Source organism: Manacus vitellinus, unplaced genomic scaffold (assembly GCF_001715985.3).
Source record: "Manacus vitellinus isolate BGI_N305 unplaced genomic scaffold, ASM171598v3 scaffold_1_pilon, whole genome shotgun sequence".
Taxonomy (NCBI): Eukaryota; Metazoa; Chordata; class Aves; order Passeriformes; family Pipridae; genus Manacus; species Manacus vitellinus.
Window position 1 is genome coordinate 15,351,052 of NW_021939396.1, and position 21,882 is coordinate 15,372,933.

General features: G+C 35.4%; 1 protein-coding gene across 1 annotated transcript in view; it reads left to right on the forward strand.

Moving 5' to 3' along the window:
* The window catches only part of CSMD3 (CUB and Sushi multiple domains 3), a 604,389-nt gene that overhangs the window by 345,597 nt on the left and 236,910 nt on the right, over positions 1–21,882 (forward strand). The window contains exons 14-17 of the mRNA XM_008929222.3: positions 3,149–3,331; positions 4,438–4,764; positions 10,109–10,303; positions 17,318–17,456. Of these exons, the coding sequence (XP_008927470.2) occupies positions 3,149–3,331; positions 4,438–4,764; positions 10,109–10,303; positions 17,318–17,456 (844 nt within the window). The remainder of the gene's footprint in view (positions 1–3,148; positions 3,332–4,437; positions 4,765–10,108; positions 10,304–17,317; positions 17,457–21,882) is intronic.

Consider the following 21,882-nt stretch of genomic DNA (forward strand, 5'->3'; position numbering starts at 1 on the left):
TATGTGAATATAATGTCTTGACTTGAATGCAAGAATTTTTTCAGAGATAACTGGATGGAAGACAAAATGAAAACAAAACACCAAAACAAAACCAACCAACCAGAAAACCCCCCAAAATCAAACAAACAACTCCCAACCTCCCAAAAAAACCCCAAAACTAAACCCAAAAAACCCCAACAGGTTCAATGATAGGATAGAGGGGTAGTAGTTAATAGGTCAGACTGTAATGGAGGTCAGTACATCCAGTTTTGAGAGAGTGATTAACTGCAGTGACTTCAGCAGAGACCTGCTGAGGAGATCAGGGGCTAGAGCACTTACCCTGTGAGGAGAGCCTGAGGGAGTTGTAGAAGTAGGGTCTAATATTAGCCTGTCAGTATCTATTGAGAAGACAGAGTCAGGCTCTGCATTGGTGCATGATGGAAAGCTGGTGGTGCAATGGACAAAGTTAGAACAAGACTAGATATAAGGAAAAACTGTTTTTTACCACACAGACAGTCAATAACAGGTTTACCAGAACATTCTTCATCCTGGGAGGTTTTCTGGACCCAACTGGATAAATCCCTGAGTACCTGGTCTTAGCTCAAAGCTGGGTCTGCCTTGAGCAGGAGCCTGGACACCTCCTGAGGTCCCATCTCAGGGAGAGGATCAAGAAATCCAAGGCACAGCTGGAGCTGAGCCTGACTAGGGAATGAAAAATAACAGAGTTTCTTCAGCTACATAGGAGAACAAAGGAAGATGGAAGAAGTTGTACCTGCAATAATGAGTGAAACAGGGGACCTGGCTACAACAAACAAGGAGGAGGCTGAGGTACTCAAAAATCTTTCTGCCTTGTACTTCACTAGCAAGTGCTCTAGCTACACCACTCACCTCACAGAATGGAGACATGGACTGGGAGAGTGAAGTGTCTCCCACCACAGAAGACCACCCAGGTTAAAGACCATCTAAGAAACCTGAAGGCATATAAGTTGACGGGGCCTGATGAGATGCATCTGAATGTCCTGAGGGAACTGACAAATGAAATTAAGCCACTAGCCGTTGTCTTTGAAAAGTTGTGGCAGACTGTTGAAGTTCCCACTGAGAGGAAACAGAAAATAGAACCCCCATTTTTAAAAACTTAAAAAGGAAGACCTAGGCAACTACAGGCCAGTCAGTCGCATTTCTGTGCCTGGCAGGATCATGAAGCAGGTCCTTCTGGAAACAAGGAAAATAAGGAGGTGATGGGTGACAGCCAGAATGGCTTCAGTACAGGCAAATTGTGCCTGACAAACTCAGTCTCCTACATTGGCACTACAATATTGGTGAATAAAGGAATTGCATGACCTGGCATGATCTACCTGGGCATGTGCAAAGCATTCGGTACTTTCACATACAACATCCTTATTTCTAAAATTGAGAGACATGGATTTGACAAATATGCTACAAGTGAATAAGGAACTGGCTGGATGGTGACCCTCAAAGACTTGCAGTCAACAGTACAATATCTGGGTGAAGACCAGTGATGAGTGGTGTCCCTCAGGGGTCCATACTGGGACCAGTGTGATGTGTTTCAGCGACGTGGACAGTGGGATTGAGTACACACTCTACAAGTTTTCTCATGACTCCAAGCTGTGTGGTGTGGTCAACACACTGAAGGGAAAGATGACATCCAGATAGACCTGGACAGGCTTGAGAGGTGGGCCTCTGTGAATTTCATGAGATTCAACAACACCAATTGCAAGTTCCTGCATCTGGATCAGGGCAGTCCCAAATATGGCTATAGACTGGGTGAAGAGTGCATTGTGAGCAGACATGCAGATGATTTGAGGATATTGGTGGATGAAAAATTGATATGACCTTCCCATGTGCTCTTGCAGAGCAGGAACTTAATTGCACATTAGGCTGCATCAAAAGAAGCGTGGCCAGCAGGTCAAGGGAAGTGATTCTACCCCTCTACTCCACTTTTGGGACACCCCACCTGAAGTACTGCTTCCATCTCTGGGGCTCCTGGCATAAGAAAAACATGAGCTCGATAGAGTGGGTCCAGAGGAGAGCCATGAAGATGATCAAAGGGCTGGAGTACCTCTCTTTGTGGAGATCTTACAGCAGCCTTCTGGCACCTAAAGAGGGCTTACAGGGAAGATGGGGAGGGACTCTTCATCACTGAGTGCAGTGCTAGGATGAGAGCTAATGTGTTTAAACTGAAAGAGGATAGAATTTCATTGAATATAAGTAAGACATTTTTCATTATGAACAGGTGTCCCAGAGAAGTTGTGGATGCCCCATAATTCAAAGTAATCAAAGTTAGATTGGACAGGGCTTTTAGTAACCCCATCTAATGGAAGTGTCTCTGGCTATGGCAGAGAGTTGGAACTAGAGGATATTTAAGGTCTCTTCCAACTCATACCTATAATTATGGCTTGAATTGCCCTGTGAACTTTTGAAAGGCATGAGTGGAAATGCTTTTAGAAGATTCTTCCATGCCTCTAACTACCACTGAAAGTTCAGAACAGGATGCAATTTGAGAGAATATAATAGCTCTAACAGTTGTAGAAATAGGACAGAATCATTCAGATTTCTTGCAGTTAAGACTACTGAAGTAAAATGTTATTTGAGTAGAGCTGGTTTTTGCATGTGTGTACATAATGTGTGTGTGTATAAGTTTGTTTATATACCTACCTATTTATGTCTAACCTCTTTTTGACTCTGGGCAATTCTTTTCTGTCACTACTCCCTTTCTTTGCCATTGGTTCGTCAATCTGACCTGTATTGAAATGTGGACAGGTCTCTATTTCTACTTTTAAGAGCTCATGTACTACTGGTGATATTTTACTTAATGTTATTATTGTCTAAAATTTTACAAAATAAAATTAAATTTCAAGTAGTCTATAAACATAAACAGTTCTGATTTTTCTAAGGCCCTAGTCTTGTAATGGTTTAACACTAGCCAACAACTAAGCACTACACAACCACTCACTCATTCCCCCTGATGGGATTCCTTGCACAAAATTTCCTCCTTAAGAAGCTTGAGTATAGAATCAGACGTGGTGGTGCATTTTGGCAACTGTTCTTATGTAGAAGATTTTAATTTGCTTGAAATTTTCTAGATGCAGCATATACCTGGAAGAAGTTTGTTTTATTCTATAAATAAATTTCTTATTTATTTCAACAGAAATTGAAAAGGAAAGCTGTGGGGATCCTGGAACACCATTGTATGGTATCAGAGAAGGGGATGGATTTTCTAATCGTGATGTTTTAAGATTTGAGTGTCAGTTTGGATTTGAATTAATTGGAGAGAAATCTATCATTTGCCAAGAAAACAACCAGTGGTCTGCAAACATACCAATCTGTATTTGTATGTACCAAATATTTTCTTCTTATTATTTTTAAGACATAACATTATGATAAGTTTTTACTTATAGGTAATAATTTGTGTGATTGATTTCAGAGTTAGCACAATACAATTAATTCTGCTGGCTGGATTAATTTACTTTTGTTCAGTAGTGGGTTTGCTTAATGATTATACCCAAGACAGGTTCTAGAACTGCTAAAATACTTTTTTCTCTTATAACAACTATTAAAGCATTTGTCTTTATGTGATTTGATACAGTGTTTTATTATTGGTTTTTTTTGGTAGGATTCTGTAGATTTTATATGTATGATACACTTTTTATAGCTAGTCTTATATGTTAATATATTACCTTACGTTAGAAGTTGCTGAATTGAAATCAAGGTTTTAAATTATTTACATTTTTTCCATGTATTTTATATGAATACCTTTTAGAACTTACATTATCATACACATTTATAGCTCTCTTCCAGTTGCATTATAGAGCATAAGTAAAACCAATGTTGTGATACGTGTTTGTGGCAGCACCTGTCTTAAATTTTCCAGTAAAATAGTATGGATCAAATATATTCAGAGTGCAATCAGATACTTTCATCTCTGCAACTCAATTTAGTATGGCTTAACTGAATTGGTTTAATATAAAACATTATCCTGATAACAACAAAACATCTCTGTTGTCTCTTTGAGGCTTGTTAATTTCTGGTGCCGCTGTGTGAACAACAAATGATAAGAGCACTATTGACTTTCTGCCCCTTTAATGTGCTCAGTGGGAGGTCTGCTCATCTAAATACTTCCCTACAAGAGAAAATAAGTGGTGCCAAGTGATTGTTATCATGGCTAAATTGTAAGGACTGCCGTGGATTTCCAATGCAACAAGGATGTTCTTTATTTCTTGGGGGCTCTGCTTGAGAGGTAGTTTTATTGAGAGGTAGGGAATATGAAGATTAAAAAAAATGAACAACCTTTCTTCTAGATTCGCAGATCATTACAAATAATGAATTATTCAGTTGAGGTAATCAGCAAGTTTTAAGATCTCACAAAAATTTAGCACTAAAATAAATCCTTATTGAAATGTGTTATTCTGTTATCTAACCTCTCTCTCTTTTTGGCAGTTCCTTGCCTTTCCAATTTTACTGCACCGATGGGAACAGTTCTTTCACCTGATTATCCAGAGGGATATGGAAATAATTTAAACTGTATCTGGACAATAATTTCAGACCCTGGGAGCCGAATCCATCTCTCCTTTAATGACTTTGACTTGGAATCTCAGTTTGACTTCCTTGCAGTTAAAGATGGTGACTCTCCAGATTCCCCCATAATAGGAACATTTACTGGTGCTGAAGTTCCTTCCCATCTTACCAGTAATGGCCATATTTTGCGTCTGGAATTTCAAGCTGACCATTCAATGTCAGGACGTGGATTTAACATCACTTATAACAGTGAGTAATAGTATTTTTTTATTGTGTATGCATATTTTTCAACATACAGTTTAGGAGGTAGGCATAAGTATGTAAACATGACACTATGGTAATACACCTTCAGAAAAATGCTACATTAGGCGTTTGGATTATTGTATAAATTCTGTGCTAGGACTGAAAGTATGTGTATATTTCTCATTTGTGGCTTTAGAGATAAATATGTGCATATTTCTCATTTATGGCTTTAGAGATCATTGTTTGATGACTGTCAAACCGGGCAAGTTTCAAATTGTGTAACAGGACTTTATTGAACTCGCTGATAGTGCAATTTGTGCTACATAATATAAATCACCATCATTACATGTACAAAACAGTTATTCTTGAGAACTCATATGTTAGTTTAGCTGTGAAGGTATATATTATCCTGGAGCTGATGATTGCAGTATGTGGTAGCTCCTAGTCAATGCAGTTAAAGTGAGCAGCCATAGGAGCTCTTATCTAAATAAAACCACAATAGATTTGTTTTCTTTTTCTCTGTTTTGCCTTCCTTATATACATTTACTGACAGCATAATAATAATTGAAGGTTATATTAAAAATCTTCTCCAGTACTAAATACTATTAGCACTTATCCACCTTAGTTTTTCCTGGCAGAACTGTTCCATTTCTTCTGAAGGACATATGAAGAGCTGCCCGTGTTGTGTTTCTATCAAGTTATTTGGCATTTATCTCACACCAAAACCCAGTGCAGATGTGGTGAAGCAATTTGTAAAGCCACAGCATGAATAACTGCAAAATACAGTGCGAAACTTTCCTGGGAGCATATGCAGCAGTGAAATGAGGATTGAGTTCAGCCAAGTTGTTCCTTTTGGGTAGTTGGAAGGAAATTGGAAGGACCGGAAATGCCTGAAGTTCCAGTCTTGCAGCTCTGTGTAGAGGATGGTAGGGATAAGGGAGTGTCTGCTGGGGGGATCTGCATATCCTCCAGAGTTTCTCCACCTCATCCACCTCACACATTTGTATTTTTTGTTTGTTTGTTTGTTTTCTTTCCGATGGTAGAGGCCTTCCATGCCAACAGATAGACAAAATAAGCAAAATATGATGGATATTTTCACATTCCAAAAAGTCTGATGTCATGAGCAACCAGTACTATTCCTGTCTTTTTCCCTATTGTCTAAGAGTTTATATATAACTCCAGAGGCTTACTTAAGATGTAGGAGAATGTTCAACTGCATCATTGGAAGGAGACCTGTGTACCTACATCTCCCCTCCCCAGAATAATGTGTTACCTGCTTGTGTATGTGGGAAAAAAAAATGAATTGTTTAAGATGTTTTACTTAAAAAAACCCAAAACCCAAAAAAAACCAAAACCAAAACAAAAACCCAAACAAACAAATGACCCCCCAAAACAAAAACAAACAAAGAAACAAACAACTCAAAACAAAACAAAACAAACAAAAAAAAAACCCAAAAAACCAAAAAAACCCCAAAGAGGATCCCTTTAATGAAAGAGGAAATGAGATTAAGTGAGGTTTGTAATTGAGAGACCCAGAATCCACATTTTTTTTCCAAGGAATGCTAAGAATTAAAATTATTTTCATAATATTTCAAGGACTAAATTCCCCTATGGATCTCTACTTTTCTTACATCATCTTTCACTGTCCGTCTTTGATTTTTCTCTCTCTTTTGTTTTGGTTTTTTTTTTAGGTTGTCAGTCTTTCAGAGAAGTATTTATTAAGACTTAGATATGAGCTGACACCAGATTATTCTGCAAACATTCTTTTTCCAATTTTGTCTTTTATTTCAACTCTCAGCCCTCTATCTTATCTGCTTCATCCTCAGGTCATTTCTCACAAATGTCGAGTGTAAATATGAAGAAAATGTGGTGACTTCTTATTGGTTTCTATACATATGAGTTATCATTGCAAACTAAACTTAGAGTGGTAGCTAAATATCTTAGTAGTTTAACTAATTATTGGAAAGTCAGTGGTTATTCAGAACTACTGAAATATAAAATCACTTATAATTAAAATGAGATATTGAATCCATATTTCTTTACAGAAGTCGTAATATTTGCTCTATGTTTTCTTCTCTTTCATGTTCTTTTAACATATTTAAGAGTTTTTGCTTCTTTTCATGATTGTATTTAAGCTTGAATAGAGGTATTCATGTGTCTGTTAAACTCTGTAGCTAAAATCTACTTACAAAAGAAAAAAAACTCGAAAAAATGTCTCTACTCTTTCTTCAGTAAGGACAGCTGCAGTCTGATAAATTACAGAAGTAATCTTTCCATAATAAATAGTTTAAGGGCAAGAGAGATGATAAAAAAAAGGAACTGGTAGAATTTCACTCTGTCTTAGCATTTATAAACCCAAAGTTAATTAAAAATATGCATTTTCTTCTAACACACCAGTTGGTATATTTCAAAGTTATCAGTCTCTTTTTGCCCCCTTCAAGAGTAGGAATAGTATGTCACAAAAACAGTACTTGATTACTTCTTTAAAAAGAATGTAGGCTAGTGCTGTAAATATCTTCATTGTTGTGGAGGGTAATGGATGTTTCATTCCCATGACAAAGGAGCTGATGCAAAGGAGACTAGAAAGTTGTGAGGTCCTCCATGAGTAGGCATTCCACATGCCAACCTCCCTTTGGGCTGATGTAGATGGATGTTTTGAGATGGAGAGCTTCTTCTAGATTGATTCAGGCTAGCTGGTGGACTGCTTTGAGCTGTTTCTCATTGATTGGGGTATAGGTGGTGCTGGGCAAATATTTTTGTATCAGTTTAGAGCTGCTGTTTCTCTCAGTTACGCAGATATTTCTTGTTGCTCTTTTCATAACAACTATTTAATTGTGCTTTATCTAGCAAAAGCTACAACCATAGGAGTTGCATAGCAGCCTGCTAAAGGTCAAATGGTGGGCCTCTGACATCAGCCTACTTAATTCAGTGATTTCAGCTCTGTAGACCAAAACATTGACAATCCCAGATGATGGGTTTATGTTTAAAGAGGGCTTTTAGTGTGTTTCAATGCTGTGATAGGGTATGTTCATTACAACCCATTTTTCCTGGCACTCTCTCCTGCTAGACTTTTTCAGTCTCAGTACTTCTCAAGAAGTACTTCTCAAACTGTAATGTACTAAAAAAAGTGTGAGTTTACATGTATATTCTGAATAAGCTACCAGTTGTTTGCATAGCTTTAAATAATATTTCACAATAATTTTGAGTATGAAGTATCTCTTTGCTATTTGATATTCTCTTAACTTTGGTTTATTATCTGATATTTTCCTCTGAAAGGATTACCTTTGCTAGCTATTGCTAGGGCAATCCACTAAAATAATTAATTATGCCACTGGACCACTCCTTGCTGGTGCTATTTTCCAAAGATGTTTTAAAGCAGATTTTAGACTGGATGAGTTCTGATTAATTTCATTTCTGCCTTCCAGTCTCATGAGATCTCTGAAGTTTCTCCCCTGCACTATTTTTTTTTTTTTAATACAAAATGCATACTTTAACATCCTTTGGATTTAATATCAGAATATCAACATCACTCTGATCTATCACTATGCTTCCTGGCATTTTTCCAGATATTGCTTAGTACACCTGTACAGTCATGGTAGTTGATGAGTATACAAGTCAGGAAAACTAGTTGATAAGGAACCATGGTTTCTTGATTTATTGTTGATGAGTAATATATAAATATAATTAAGGATGTACCCATGTGTTCTTTTTCTTTTCAGCCTAAGGCTTGTATAATAGGACAGCTCCACCATGCAGCTTTTTAGAAGCATCAGCAGACTGTATTTTGCTCATCAAGTAATGTAACTGCAGCCAGGCTAAGAAAGTGACTGCCGTTGTTGGGAAGGATTATCTTTCACTATCTTGCCTCCCAAAGTCATTCTATACAGTACAATTAATTCCATAGGAGCAGCAGTTCCTGAGCTGAAATATAGAGCAATGAATTGATTTTGCAGGCTTAATAAACTGGTGTCATACACAAGCAAACTAAACCCGGAGTTAAAATTTATCTACATTTACAGATAACAATATTGAAAATCTATCTCTGTGTTGTCTGAAGGCAGTAAGAGAAACAGACAATCAATTCCCTTCTTAAAAGTGGTGACTGTGCATAAAGTATTGGAAAAGTTTTTCTAACCCCTATGAAAAAGTATGGGATTGCATAATTTTTAATGTCATCCTTGAATGGTAGACAACTATTCAGTGAAAACATGATTTTCATTCCCAATATCTGTGGTGTTTCCTAAGTCAAAATGTCAATAAATAAATGCTTTCTCTTGTCTGTTGCTATGATTTGTAATACCTTTGTAATGCAACATCTGAGAAATCTTTCTGCTAAGTTAATGAAATATTACTTTTTTAAAAGTTTCATGGGTATGTTTTGTCTAGCAGACACATTAGTAACTACAGGGAAAAAAAAAGTGAAAAACATCTTTTTAGGCCATAGTCCTTTCTGATGTCTCCAAATGTAAGAATATTTCTGAAGATACAATTTGAAGTCATCATATGTGATGAAGGTGGATATCATGCTTGTAATATTTGTTCTCACTGAAAAATCATCATTCTGAAGAATATAGGATATATGCACAGTGTTCATAAATAAAACATCAAAATACAATAGCTAACCAATACATATATTTTAATGATAGTGTTAAATATGATCTTTCTTCTCCAAGTTTAAGGTGTGTTCTGTAGTAAAAGACATGGACAAGCTTTGTTATAGTATCTAGATGTATACACATAAATTAAAATTTTTCACTTTGTCCATAGATAAACGTGAAATTTTGTACATACTAGGAATTTCTTCGACCTTAAACAAAATGTTATGTTTAAAGTTTAAAATTTTCTTTCTTTTGCCAACAAAACCCCGTTTGTCACTGTTCATGAGCATTCAGTACAAGAAACAAAATAAAATGTGGTAGTATTAGGCATACTGAGGTCAGTATGGCTCAAATGGTGTGACAGTGAATTGGATATGCAGAAGATGACTAAAGTTATTATATCATAGATGCTTGCCCTGCCTTTCTGAAGGATGCTTCTGGCCCATTGTAACATTAGATAGGATGGACTGTTGGAAAGGAGAACTTAGCCATCACTGAAATCTGCCAGCACCTAGCTGTCCAAGATGAGATTCATGCTGGTATAACTTTATATTTTAAGCAATTTTTTGTACCGGTGTACGTTTTTTGATGTTGATCAATTTTTTTATTTCTTATTGTTTCCTTTGTTTCCTAATATAAATTTTTTGTTCTTATTTGCAGAACAAAATCCTAAAAATGTCCTGTTACTTGCAAGAGTCATCACACTATTTCCCCTTCCCCCCGCCCCCTTTTTCTTTTCTTCTCTTAAAAAGCATTTGGACATAATGAGTGCCCAGATCCCGGAGTGCCAATCAATGCTCGGCGTTTTGGAGACAACTTTCAGCTGGGGAGCTCAATTTCTGTTATATGCGAAGAAGGATTTATTAAAACACAAGGAACTGAAACAATTACTTGTATGCTAATGGATGGAAAAGTAATGTGGAGTGGACCTATTCCTAAGTGTGGAGGTATGTGTAATATTTCTTTCTGGTTCAGGAGAACTTGATGTAATGTGTTTTATCACCAAATGAAGTTCAGATTTTTGCAGAAGTGTAGCACAAAGCTCCTGTAAAACCTAACCCTTAATAAAGGAGTCTAGTAAGGCATGAGTTTTTATTATAAACCTGTCTGCAGGAGTGAATTTTTCTTATAACGGTGATAAGGATAGAAGAAAAACACGGAAAAAAATGGCACATACATCAGTGATGTAAACACTGCTATATAACATCTGTAATGATGAAGGCTAATCTAAGAAATTTAATAGAACTGGAATGGGAATATTTTACACTATTCATACTTTCAGATAGCTCCTATGTGGTGCTGGTGGAACTATCATTTCCCAAAGATTTTTTTGCTTGAAAGGATTTCTCCTGCCTTTTTTTTTTCCACTTCTTTTTAAACAATATATTTGTCTCATGTGAAAAAATGTTTAAAGTAAAGAGTTTCAGTGCTAGCAAAGCATAATATTAATCTCTGCAGTTTGGAATTCCAGTCCAGTCATGACTGGCCTAGTTAATACTTAGGAGAAAGAAATATCAGGGGAGAAGAAAATAAGAAAATCCTTCTGTTTCCCAAACTTTAGTATATCGAAGACTTCTTTTCTTCAGCTATGATATTTAAATCTCCTGCCAACTTGTCACTCAATGCTTTTGAGCAGAAGTCTGGGGGTTTTGTAGGGGTTTGTTGCTTTGATTTTTTAAAATTTTTTTCACCTGGTTTCATATAAGTTTTCTTCAATATACAGATATTGACTTCCTGATTCAAACAGATGAACAATTTAAAATCATTTGAATGCTCAGTGATATATGTTGATATAATATTAGATTAGAATGAAGATGCTGATCTCTTTTGGGTCTTTGGCCATGCTATTTAAAACTTTTTGAGGTGTTTTAGCCCTCTGTTGCAGTGCTTGTGTTTCTTCCATCAACAGTGACTCCTAGGCTGGAAAAGATTCCCTTAGCAACTGATCTTCTTTTTTTATAGAAATTAAATACTTCATACATCACAACATATAAACCATAGTGTTTTGCATATTTCCTTGGACTTGTTTACACTAATAGATACTAAAATATAATTTTTACTTCATTGCCTATAGCTGAAGATCTCTTCTCCTAAAGGGGAAAAATTAATTCAGTTGCTTGTAATGATTATATTTAATCAATAACAATATAATCTCTGATTTATGGTTTATGAGTTTTTTATTTTAAACGAAAACTTAGTTTTTGTTTTCACTATGTAACTGCCTTCCTGAAAAAGTTTACATAATTTCAATACACTAATGTGACTGCTTATAATATCCTTCACATTCGTTTAGTTTCTGAGATAAATTATTATTGTTTCATAGATATAAGGTGGGTCAGTTTCACTAGACAAGATTAGTATAGGCTATAATGCCTCTGCTTTCATATAGGCTTCATGGAGCTGTCTAACACTGCTAATAAAATATAAAGTTGCATTTTTAAGGTTACATTAAAAACTTAAATTACTGGGAATATTTTTTAGTGTCAGTCCATGCAGAAGAAAATCTGATCCATAGGTGGCTGGATACTCTGAATATATTGGAATATATTGGAATATATTGGAATCCTAAAGGTTCAGACAAGGGTATATTTGTATTAGATGTTTTTATCATATTTAAAAATAGATATACTTTTAAAATTTCAGATAAAATTGAAAGACAAATTAAAATATTTTCAAACTAATAATGTAATTTGGTCTGTTAGGGTGTTCAGAATTTTTAGTGATTGTGTGCACATTTGCCTGTACTCCACGGTTATTTCATATAAGCTCTACACACACCTCGTAATTTCATTGTCATATATATTGAGTCAAAGGCATAACCTTCACATTCTGACTAGGAGACACTGAATGTCACTGCTGTGCACTTTTCCTTCCACTGCAGAAATGTCAGCAATTACAATTTATACCAGAGAGCTATTTGATAATAAATGTGGTGCAGGTGGACAGGGTCAGCACATTCATTTTTCAGGGCAGTCCTGACCAGCCTCTGCTGGGACTTTCTCCCAGCCCTGCCCGTGGCCCAGGATCCTATTTCTGCTGAGTCTGGGGCTGCGATCCCAGCCTCAGCAATGCTGCTGTTCTCGGCTCAGTGTGCCCATGTGACCTCCTGGTTTGGCCTCAGACCTAACCCATCAAATTGCATCATCCAATGGTTACTTGGTTGTTACCAGACCCTTTTCCTGTAACCAGTCCAGACTTGTTCACCTTGCTCAGGAAGAGCTGGATCTGTCTGTGAAGGCTCTAACTCAGTGTATGCTTGTTTATGTGTGCACACATGATCTTCTTTGGCTCCTGACTTCTCTTCTCTAGTGGAGTGGTCCTGCTTTTGCTGCTCTCTGATGATTTTGAATTTGGGATTCCTGTCCTTGTGCCTTTCATCCTTCCTGTGAGGGTTATATGGAGGATATTCCCATAATCTATTCTAATATTGTGCTGTTGTACCTGTGCTGAAGCTCTAACCTTTGTCTTCCTGCATAACTCCTGTAATGCTTAATATCCTGTGGTTCTGTAGCATTGGTGATAAGCTCTTGAAAAAAACATGACTAAAACTATGAATCTACAAGACATTCAGTGATTAACCTGTCATCCTCAAAGTTTTTTTCATACTCACATACCGAAATTTCCTGTCTCAACCCCTGTACCTTAGTATACAAAGAAATAAATACAAATGACTTTGTAAGAATTCTTAGATCAGACTAAGATTAGTTTTCAGTATTTGGCATATCCCTGTGTTTGACAAATAGATTCTGGTTGATGGCAACCTCTAGTTAAGTTATATTTCTAGTGTTTTGTTTTGAACACACAGACATTGGGAATGAATCTGTCGGACAACCATCAAATATGGCTAGAAAAAAGAATAGGGGATGAAAATCAATGTAAAAAAGGTCAGGGAAACAATCCTTTGTCAAGATGAGAGTTTTATTTTCTAAAAAACAAGCTCTTTAAGATCAGCCAAATAGCCCAGCTATTCTGAAGGCAAGGACTTCTGGGTCTAGGAAATCAGGTTGTGGTGGTGAAAGTCAAATGAAAAAAATCTATGGAATCTTGCAATGCAAGCATCAGGAAGAATCATAATCAGGAGATGTGTAAGAAAGATGAAGACCTAAAACAGCAGCAAAACACTTTGTTATTGTGAGACCCCAATTAGAAAGAGAAATTAATCCAAATTTAGGCTATCTTATAGTATGAATTATTTTTAATGTACTATACATAGGAGTATTTTTGTAATAGAGGTTTTTGCTGTATTCTAAATATAATCTTTAACGTGTCATGAAAACGTGGTGAGAATATGGAACTTTGTACAAGTTTAGCAGTAATGTATTCTAACTATGGTAGTATACTGGCTCAGAATAAGGCCATCTGGTATTCCTATTCTTGTTGATATACTTTGTAGTTTATAGGCTCCCTATACATTATGAATATGTGGCTATATGCAATAAAATATAGGGATGATGAATGCTGGAGAATTAACCTTCTAGTTGTTGAGGCGAATAGGAATTTAAATACTTTTTAGTGTATTTAAATACTTTCAGCTTGACTGATACTATTTACCGGAGGTAGTATGAAAAAGAGGCTTTAACACAAAAGATGAGAAAGCCCATTTTAAAAACATCAGTAATGAAAACAAGTCTAAATCTGCATATTTAAAAATGTTTGTAATATATTGAATTCTGAAATCTACATAACTTTTAGAAACCCTTTTTTTTTTCCCCTACATATTATGGGAAACATGGGCTAATATGTCCTTACAACAAAAAATACCTATTTATAACAGTTCATCATTTTAATATAGAAGCTTGGTAATCTCCTGAGAAAAAATGAAGATCAGACAAATGCATAATAATTCAATTTGAAATTGTGTCAAAGAGAGCAAAATTAATCTATTTTTCTAGTGGAAAAGTGCAGAATAATATAGAAAATGGTATGTACTATGCCAGTACCAGTATGGGGGGCTCTCACAAGGACAGAGCAGAGAGGAAAAATCACCTACTGCTGACCATACTTCTTTTGGCACAGTCCAGGACACATTTGGCTGTCTGACCTGCAAGTGCACACTATTGGCTCATTTCATCTACTAATATCCACAAGTCCTTCTCTGCAGGATTGTTTTCAATCCATCATCTTCAAAAGGTTCCCTGACATATCTCATTTGCTTTGGAAGTGAGTATTGAAGTGTTTTGATAAGAGGCCAAAGTTTTTTGCCTATGTTTAAAAATTAAAGGATTAAAGCAGTTTATTCTTTTCTAAGATACTTTGTTGAACAATAAAAGAAAACCTTAGCAAAATGAAAATCTTGGCCTACATATAGATGTCTATGATGTAAATAAATACATGTATGTTTCTAGTAAGTGAATCTGGCAAAGACAAAGCAAGCTCATATTTCCCTTCACAGAATAAAATTGGGGGAAAAAATTTCAGCTTGATTATGTCAACTGTGTATGAACTTTGAGGCTTGGTGAAATCCAAAGGAATTTGGTGAATTTTTTTCAGAAAAGTGTCATAAAACTAAAAATAAGGAAATACATTAAAAAACAAACAAAAACCCAACCAACCAACCAACCAACAAAACAAACCTCTAAGATTTGCCTTTAGAAAATGGTATAGTCCCTGAGGTTTAAGATCCTGAGGAGCTCACCAAATCTAATTTGGTCTGGATCAAATTCTTGATTATCAATGAAGCAAAGAATAACAATAAGCTCATAATAACAATAAACTGGTCGTGCCTTCACAGTTCTATAGTCTAATGTATTTACTCGAATATTTATGAGAACCAACAAAGTATTTAAGCATAGAACCGTAGAATGGTTAGTGTTGGAAGGGACCTTAAAGATCATTTAGTTCCAATCCCCCTGCAGTGGGCAGGGGTGCCATTCACTAGATCATGCTACTCAGGTGTCCATTCAATCTGGCCTTGAACAATTCCAGGGATGGAGCATCCACAACTTCTCTGGGTAACCTGTTCCAGTGCTTTCTTTACTCCTCTGAGTAAAGAATTTATTCCTAAGATCTAATCTAAACCTTCCTCCTTTCATTTTCAAATCATTGCCCATTGTCCTGTCTCTAACTGTAAAAGTCCCTCTTCCTTCTTTTTACAAGGCCCCTTAAGGTACTAGAAGGCTGCAGTGAGGTCTTCCCAAAGCCTTCCTTTCTCCAAGCTAAACAACCCCAGATCTCTCAGCCTGCCTTCGGTGCACCACTCAGCTTCATGTCATCTGCAGACTTGCTGAGGATGCACTTGATCTCATGTCTATATGCCATTGACAAAGATATTAAAGAGTACCAGTCCCAAGATAGAGGCCTGAGGGACATCACTCCCTAGCACCCTTTTAAATGAAAAATAATGTTTTCCTGGTGTTTGTAAGTTACCATGTGGCCTACCTGATTATTATGTATGATAAAGTTCATATGTATACATATATATATATACACGGAAGCTGACTTTTTTCTCTAGATATCTAGGTATTTTAAATTGCTAGAAAAATATTATGATTTTTTTTACCTCTTTTAAAAATGGTAATACTTCTAGTGATTCAATTACTGCATTTCTTAGATAACTCTAGTTCTGTGAATTAATTTCTCTAGGGAATATCAATCTACTACTGAAAATAAATAAATAAAAGCATGACAAGTACTCCTACTGTCTTTCCCTCACCTATCCATAACACAGAGGTGGTGTTGATCTCACAAAAGTGTGATGACACATGCACTTGACTTTCATAGGCATGTAGATCCATCAGATGAAACGGGTTTGCATTCAAGCATGAAATTAAAAACCCACACAGAGCTTTGTAAGACTAAAACCTAAAAGATCTGTCCTTCAGCAGTACTAGTCTTATGGTTCTTACTCTACCAGCCTGTAAGATTATATCATCTTTGGGATGGACTAGCACTCTCCATAGCCAAAATCAGCTTCAGTCAAACCTAATCGTTACTTCTGAGATGCCAAGGTCATGGGTCCAATCTCTGTATGGGCCATTCACTTAAGAGCTGGACTCAATGATCCTTGTGGGTCCCTTCCAGCTCAGAATATTCTGTGATTGTGGTCTAGTGGAAGGTGTCCCTGCCCATGGCATGGGGGGTTGGTATTGATTTAAGAATCGTTTTCAGAAATGCTCTTCATCCTTGTAATTCTTACAGTTGTGAAGATTCTTACTGTAATTAATGTACCATTAAACCACTGAAATACTTAAAATTACTCACTTGTTCTAAGAGAAAAATTACATATTATTTCTAGTAATTCTGCTTGCAGAATATTTATACATTTGTATATATTGATCTATATTTTCCAAGTGCTTAAAAAACATCAACTAATCTTGGAAGAATGGTAAGTAGGTCTTTTTCATGAATGAGGAGTAAGAACTGCCAATGTGACAAGCAAAATGCATATGCTATGACAGTAGATTTATGTCAAAGTTAAATAACACTTCACTACTTTCCAGCTTTATACTCAACTAAAACTTTTTCAAGTTTTTGAAATCTCTCTGCTCAAAATTAAAAGCAAAAATAATGATATATTGTATGATATATTGTAATGATATATTGCTTTGGTTTATGTCCTTTATTGCAGGAAAATTGTACAGTAAGGATACAGTAGAAAAAAACCCCTGTTCTCAGAATTATTGAACAGTTTATTTTAATTTTTAGGGTCTTATTTCAGTTAATCTCCATCTAATTCTGAACACCATAGAATATATCAGCTTCGAAACCTTTTTTTGCATCTTCTTGCAACTGAATTTTTAAAATTTGTTTATTATAGTTGTCCTATATTGAAAATTGCAATTGTGAATTACACATAAGAAGTCTATGTTATTTACCTTTCTCTTTGTTTCATTTTTAGCTCCATGTAGTGGGCATTTTTCATGGTAAACTAATGGAAAGTGACAATTGTGATTGAAAATGATAATTGTGAATTACATGTAATAAAACTGTGTTGTTTACCTTTCTCTTTGTTTCATTTTTAGCTCCATGTGGTGGGCATTTTTCATCTCCCAGTGGAGTAATTCTCTCTCCAGGCTGGCCAGGGTATTATAAAGATTCCTTGAACTGTGAGTGGGTGATAGAAGCTGAACCAGGACACTCTATCAAAATTACATTTGAAAGGTCTTTGCTAATTTTTCTTATTTAATGTTTTCCAGTTTTTACCCAGAAACAGGAGTTATTAGCTTTGTCATGACATTATTTTCACTATCACTCAAATCACGCAATTGTATTATCAGGTAGGACTTTCCAAAACACCTTCAGAAGTTTTATCTTCAGTGAAATTTCTACTTGATGTGCTGAAAAGCTTTTGAAATTTCTACCCTCTTGCACATATTTAAGCCTGTCTGGCGCAGTTAAAAACTTTGTCTATTTTTGAAGATTAACTTTTTGATTTGCATGTAACCATATTGCTATGATAATTACAAAGTTCTTTGTTTCTCTCAAAACCATGAAATCTTCAACTCTAAAAATCTGAATCAACTGTGAAAACTGAATTGAATGCATTCATATTTTTATCTCTTCTGAATATTTAACTATCAAATCAGCTGATCTGTTTTTGTAAAAGGACTGTGTACTTTCAGGATGGAGTTCCGCTTTCCCCAAATTACTGGAGCATTCCACTTTTCCTACATTACCGTGTCTTACTAAGGTCCATTCCCAATTCTAAGGATTGAAATGTGCTGAGCACCTTACATTTCTCATGACATTTAGTTTAAGCTCTTTATTAGAAAGCAAAACAAAAAGATGCAATCAAAGAATGCTTTTCTATATATTTTCAAGGATGTTTTAGATAATTTTTAATTGTAAATATTAATAAAATTATATGAAAATCCAGGCAAAAAGCACCTTTGATGATCAAAGTTATAGTGCACAAATATCATGCAAGTACTTTTCAGTTGATCTTTATGCAGCATATTTTGACTACTCCTGGGCACACTCGATTAAAAGAGAAGATATTTCTTGATTTTAATGCAATTCAAAAGTTGTTTTTAGCAGGATGTGAACTCCATATTCTCTTAGCAAAATTTCTCATTGTGATAAGATTGTTCAAAACTTTTTTCTAGTACTATTGCTTACACTATAATAAAGTGACCGTGGAACATTATATACAATCAAAGGACAAGTAATAAAGACATTTCAAAGGTATTTCCTATCCTTAACATAAAATGAAAGCTAGTCTTCCAAAATCGCTATTGCTGTTTATCACTTAAAATAAAGACTTACCAAACTTTTTGCCAATTAGAATACATAAAAAGGTGAATAACTCCCTCTTGCGAAAACTAATCAAAACTCATATTAATTCAAAATTAAGAGAAAATTATTCTTTCTTGTCTTGTAAATCAAAATGAAAACTAAAAAAATGAACTTCCATTAACCTAAATTTTTGAAAAAAGTTATAATTTCAAATAGTTTATTTTTAATTCAACAGTTCATTTAAACAACAGATTTGATGTGTACAGTCATTTCAAAGTGAAAAGCATTTGCCTTTATATTTGCAAAATGCTAAACCAGCTGCATTTTCTTTCTTTACACGAGTTTTACTAAATATGACATTTTCTTGTGTACGTTTTCTTTTGTTTGTAATGCATTAATGCTTTGTCATAAAATTGCACAAACTCTATTCCTCTTGTAAGAGCAATAAAAACAAGATGTGGTCTCTTCAGATCAGAGAGAGCGCTTCTATCCTCTTTAAGATACTTCCATTGCTGCCCATTTTTGACACTCTTGACACTTGCCATAAATTGGGCTGATATGCTTATTGTTGAGATGCAGTAACGCAGAGAGGCTCCACTCACATACAGATGTGTGTACTCTTATGTGTCTCTGTGCAGAAGTGCATGTAAAAATACATCTATGTATGTTTACACAGATGCATTTAGATATATAGTTACATGTTTGGATGTAAAGAAGAAATTATTTCATAAATCAAATAATGAAACAGATCTTTATAGTGTACTGAAAGAAAAGATTTTGTAAGCTATGGTTATGCTTTTTACTTAGACATTTTCCACACTGTTTAAATTTACATTCTGAGTCATTTATAAATTAGCTTTTTAAAAACTCATTCTAGTCTTGGCTGTCCTTGTCCCGCTCCTTCTACTTGCTTATCTTACACTATATTTTCTTAAGAAAAAAGGATAATTTTGTTGAAATATACACTTTTAACACTATAGCCAGATGGTTTACCTATATGATTAAAAAAACCACAAACCCTCATATTTTGCCCAATTCTTTACATTTCATCTTTGTCCCAAAAACCACACATACTTTTTCTTGTTTTTATCATTGCAAGTATCAAAACTTCCACAATATGAGTAGTTATTTGAAAGATTTTTAGTTTCTCAGTCAGGGAAAAATATTTATAGTACATGTCTAGAATCTTTACATACTTTACTTACTTTTCTAAGAGGAAGGGAACAGTTTGTACTAATACTCATTTTCTGCAGAGTGACAGCTTAACGTTGCATCAGTTTCCCACTTGTAGAGTAGTTTATTTCCTTTTAATCTCACATCTTCCTGTCTTACAATACCTTCTCTCTTATGACAGTGGATAGGTGCCAGGTACTGCATTCCATGACTGTATGCCACAGTGTTCCTGTGCCAAGGAGCCAGAGACATACAGGAAAACAAAGAGATCTACAGACATAGGGAGTACAAATAGCTATTAATTTTTGTGCTTTCAGTATGCAAAAATATTTTTTTCATATTTTGTTTTATGATTGTGCATGTATACTTTAAAAATTTATTCCCGTTCTACAGGCATAAATAAGATAGATCATCTTCTGGTATTTTGTTATAAATCAGTATCCTTTTAGGCTCAATTGAAATGACAGAAGTGATAAATGGCAGTGCCATTCTTCATTGTAATGAAGTGTTTATCATGTAGCCTAATTATGAGTATTTAAATGCAATGGATGCTGATAGCAAGCTACTGATTGGAGTACTAGTCACGTTTGTCTAATGAGTATACACTGTGCAGCAGGATGTCCTGACATCCCATTGAATTGGTAGGGGGGCTCTTAGAAACAAAGATGCATGTTATAAATATTAAGGCAGCTTTATTTATTCAAATAAGACCTCTTCTAAAAATTACGTGTCACCTCCCGTGTTAGAGCTTGTTTCACTCCTGTCTGCTTCTGAGTCCTCCATAAGAACAGACCTCACATAGCAATGATGAAAGGACATTGGAGCAGTCTTCCATGAAACTTATTCTGTTTCTATAAACCCCTACTGTTTTCTCACACCAGAGGAGAAAATAGGTGACATGTAAATATATCAAATAAGTTGAGCATTGAGAGGAAAAAATTATATAAGCATCAGACTTACAAATTAAATTTAAATTGGTCAGACTTTGAGCCAAGTGACCAAGCAAAGGCATTGTACATAATTCCCCCTTCAAATTTCTCACTTAAAAATGGTTCTTACTTTTTTTCTCAGGTGTTTATTCATTTTTTTCATCACTGTATTTTTCTGCTGTGTGTGGTGGTGTATGTAGTCTTTGAACACAAAGTATTTACGAGAGGATTTCTTTTATGTCTTTGGAGATTCAACTTAATTTCAGTATGACTTGACTAGCATGATGGCTGCATTACATTTGTAAGGTCCATGCCTTTTTTACACCTTCAGTCTCAAGTATGTTTTTGATAAAGGGACTAAGAAAGCAGCAGAAGAATAAATGATCTGTTTCCAAGATTTCTTCTATTTTGTATGGATTACTGGGAAAAAATATTAGAAAAAGCAAGTTATTGGTTTTTAACAATATATCACTTTGAGTTCATGTGGGAACTAGCAAAACACAAAATATTCAGTTCTCCTCCTAGGATTATCCCACTTCATTTCTGTAACTCCCTATTACTTTATTTCTGTGCTCTTTTAAATGTTATTTCATGTGAATGGAACACTGATAGAAGAAAACACATGTTTTGGAGGTTTAATTTGTCTTCTCTTCTTTTGCCAGACTCCTTTACACCTTAAGGCTCAGACTCTTGGGACATAAATATTGAAATATTGACTTCCTCAGTGCATTGGCATTAGTCATGCAGTTCTTTGAATGAATTTCACAAAGCCAAATTAGGCATCTAAGTAAATCAGAGAGAGAATTAAGAATATCTGAAGGGTACTTGTAAGATCCTGCTGTTAATCGTTGCTTTTTAATTTTAGAAGGGTTTTTTCAGTAATCCACCAGAGTTCCTTTTAGAGCAGTATGATTGATCTAAGGTCTGTCATAGCAAAAAAGAGAGAAACCACTGTCAAAATACCAAACACAAGTTTGGGACTGCTGATAGCATCTAAAACAAGACAAGCAAGGAGATATCTAGCAGCACGGTCACACTCAGCTTTTCCTTGACAAGGACAGCACACATGCTGTCTTTAAACACTCGTCTTGTTTTCTGTTACTTTCTAAATAGGATTTTTAGTTGTGGGTTTGTTTTTTTATTTCCCCATAACTTCTGTCACCACTTTGGACTGAATCTCAGCTGGCATAAAACCACTGGAGTCTCAGTGCAGACTCAAATAATTCTATCGCTACTTATAGAGGATTTTA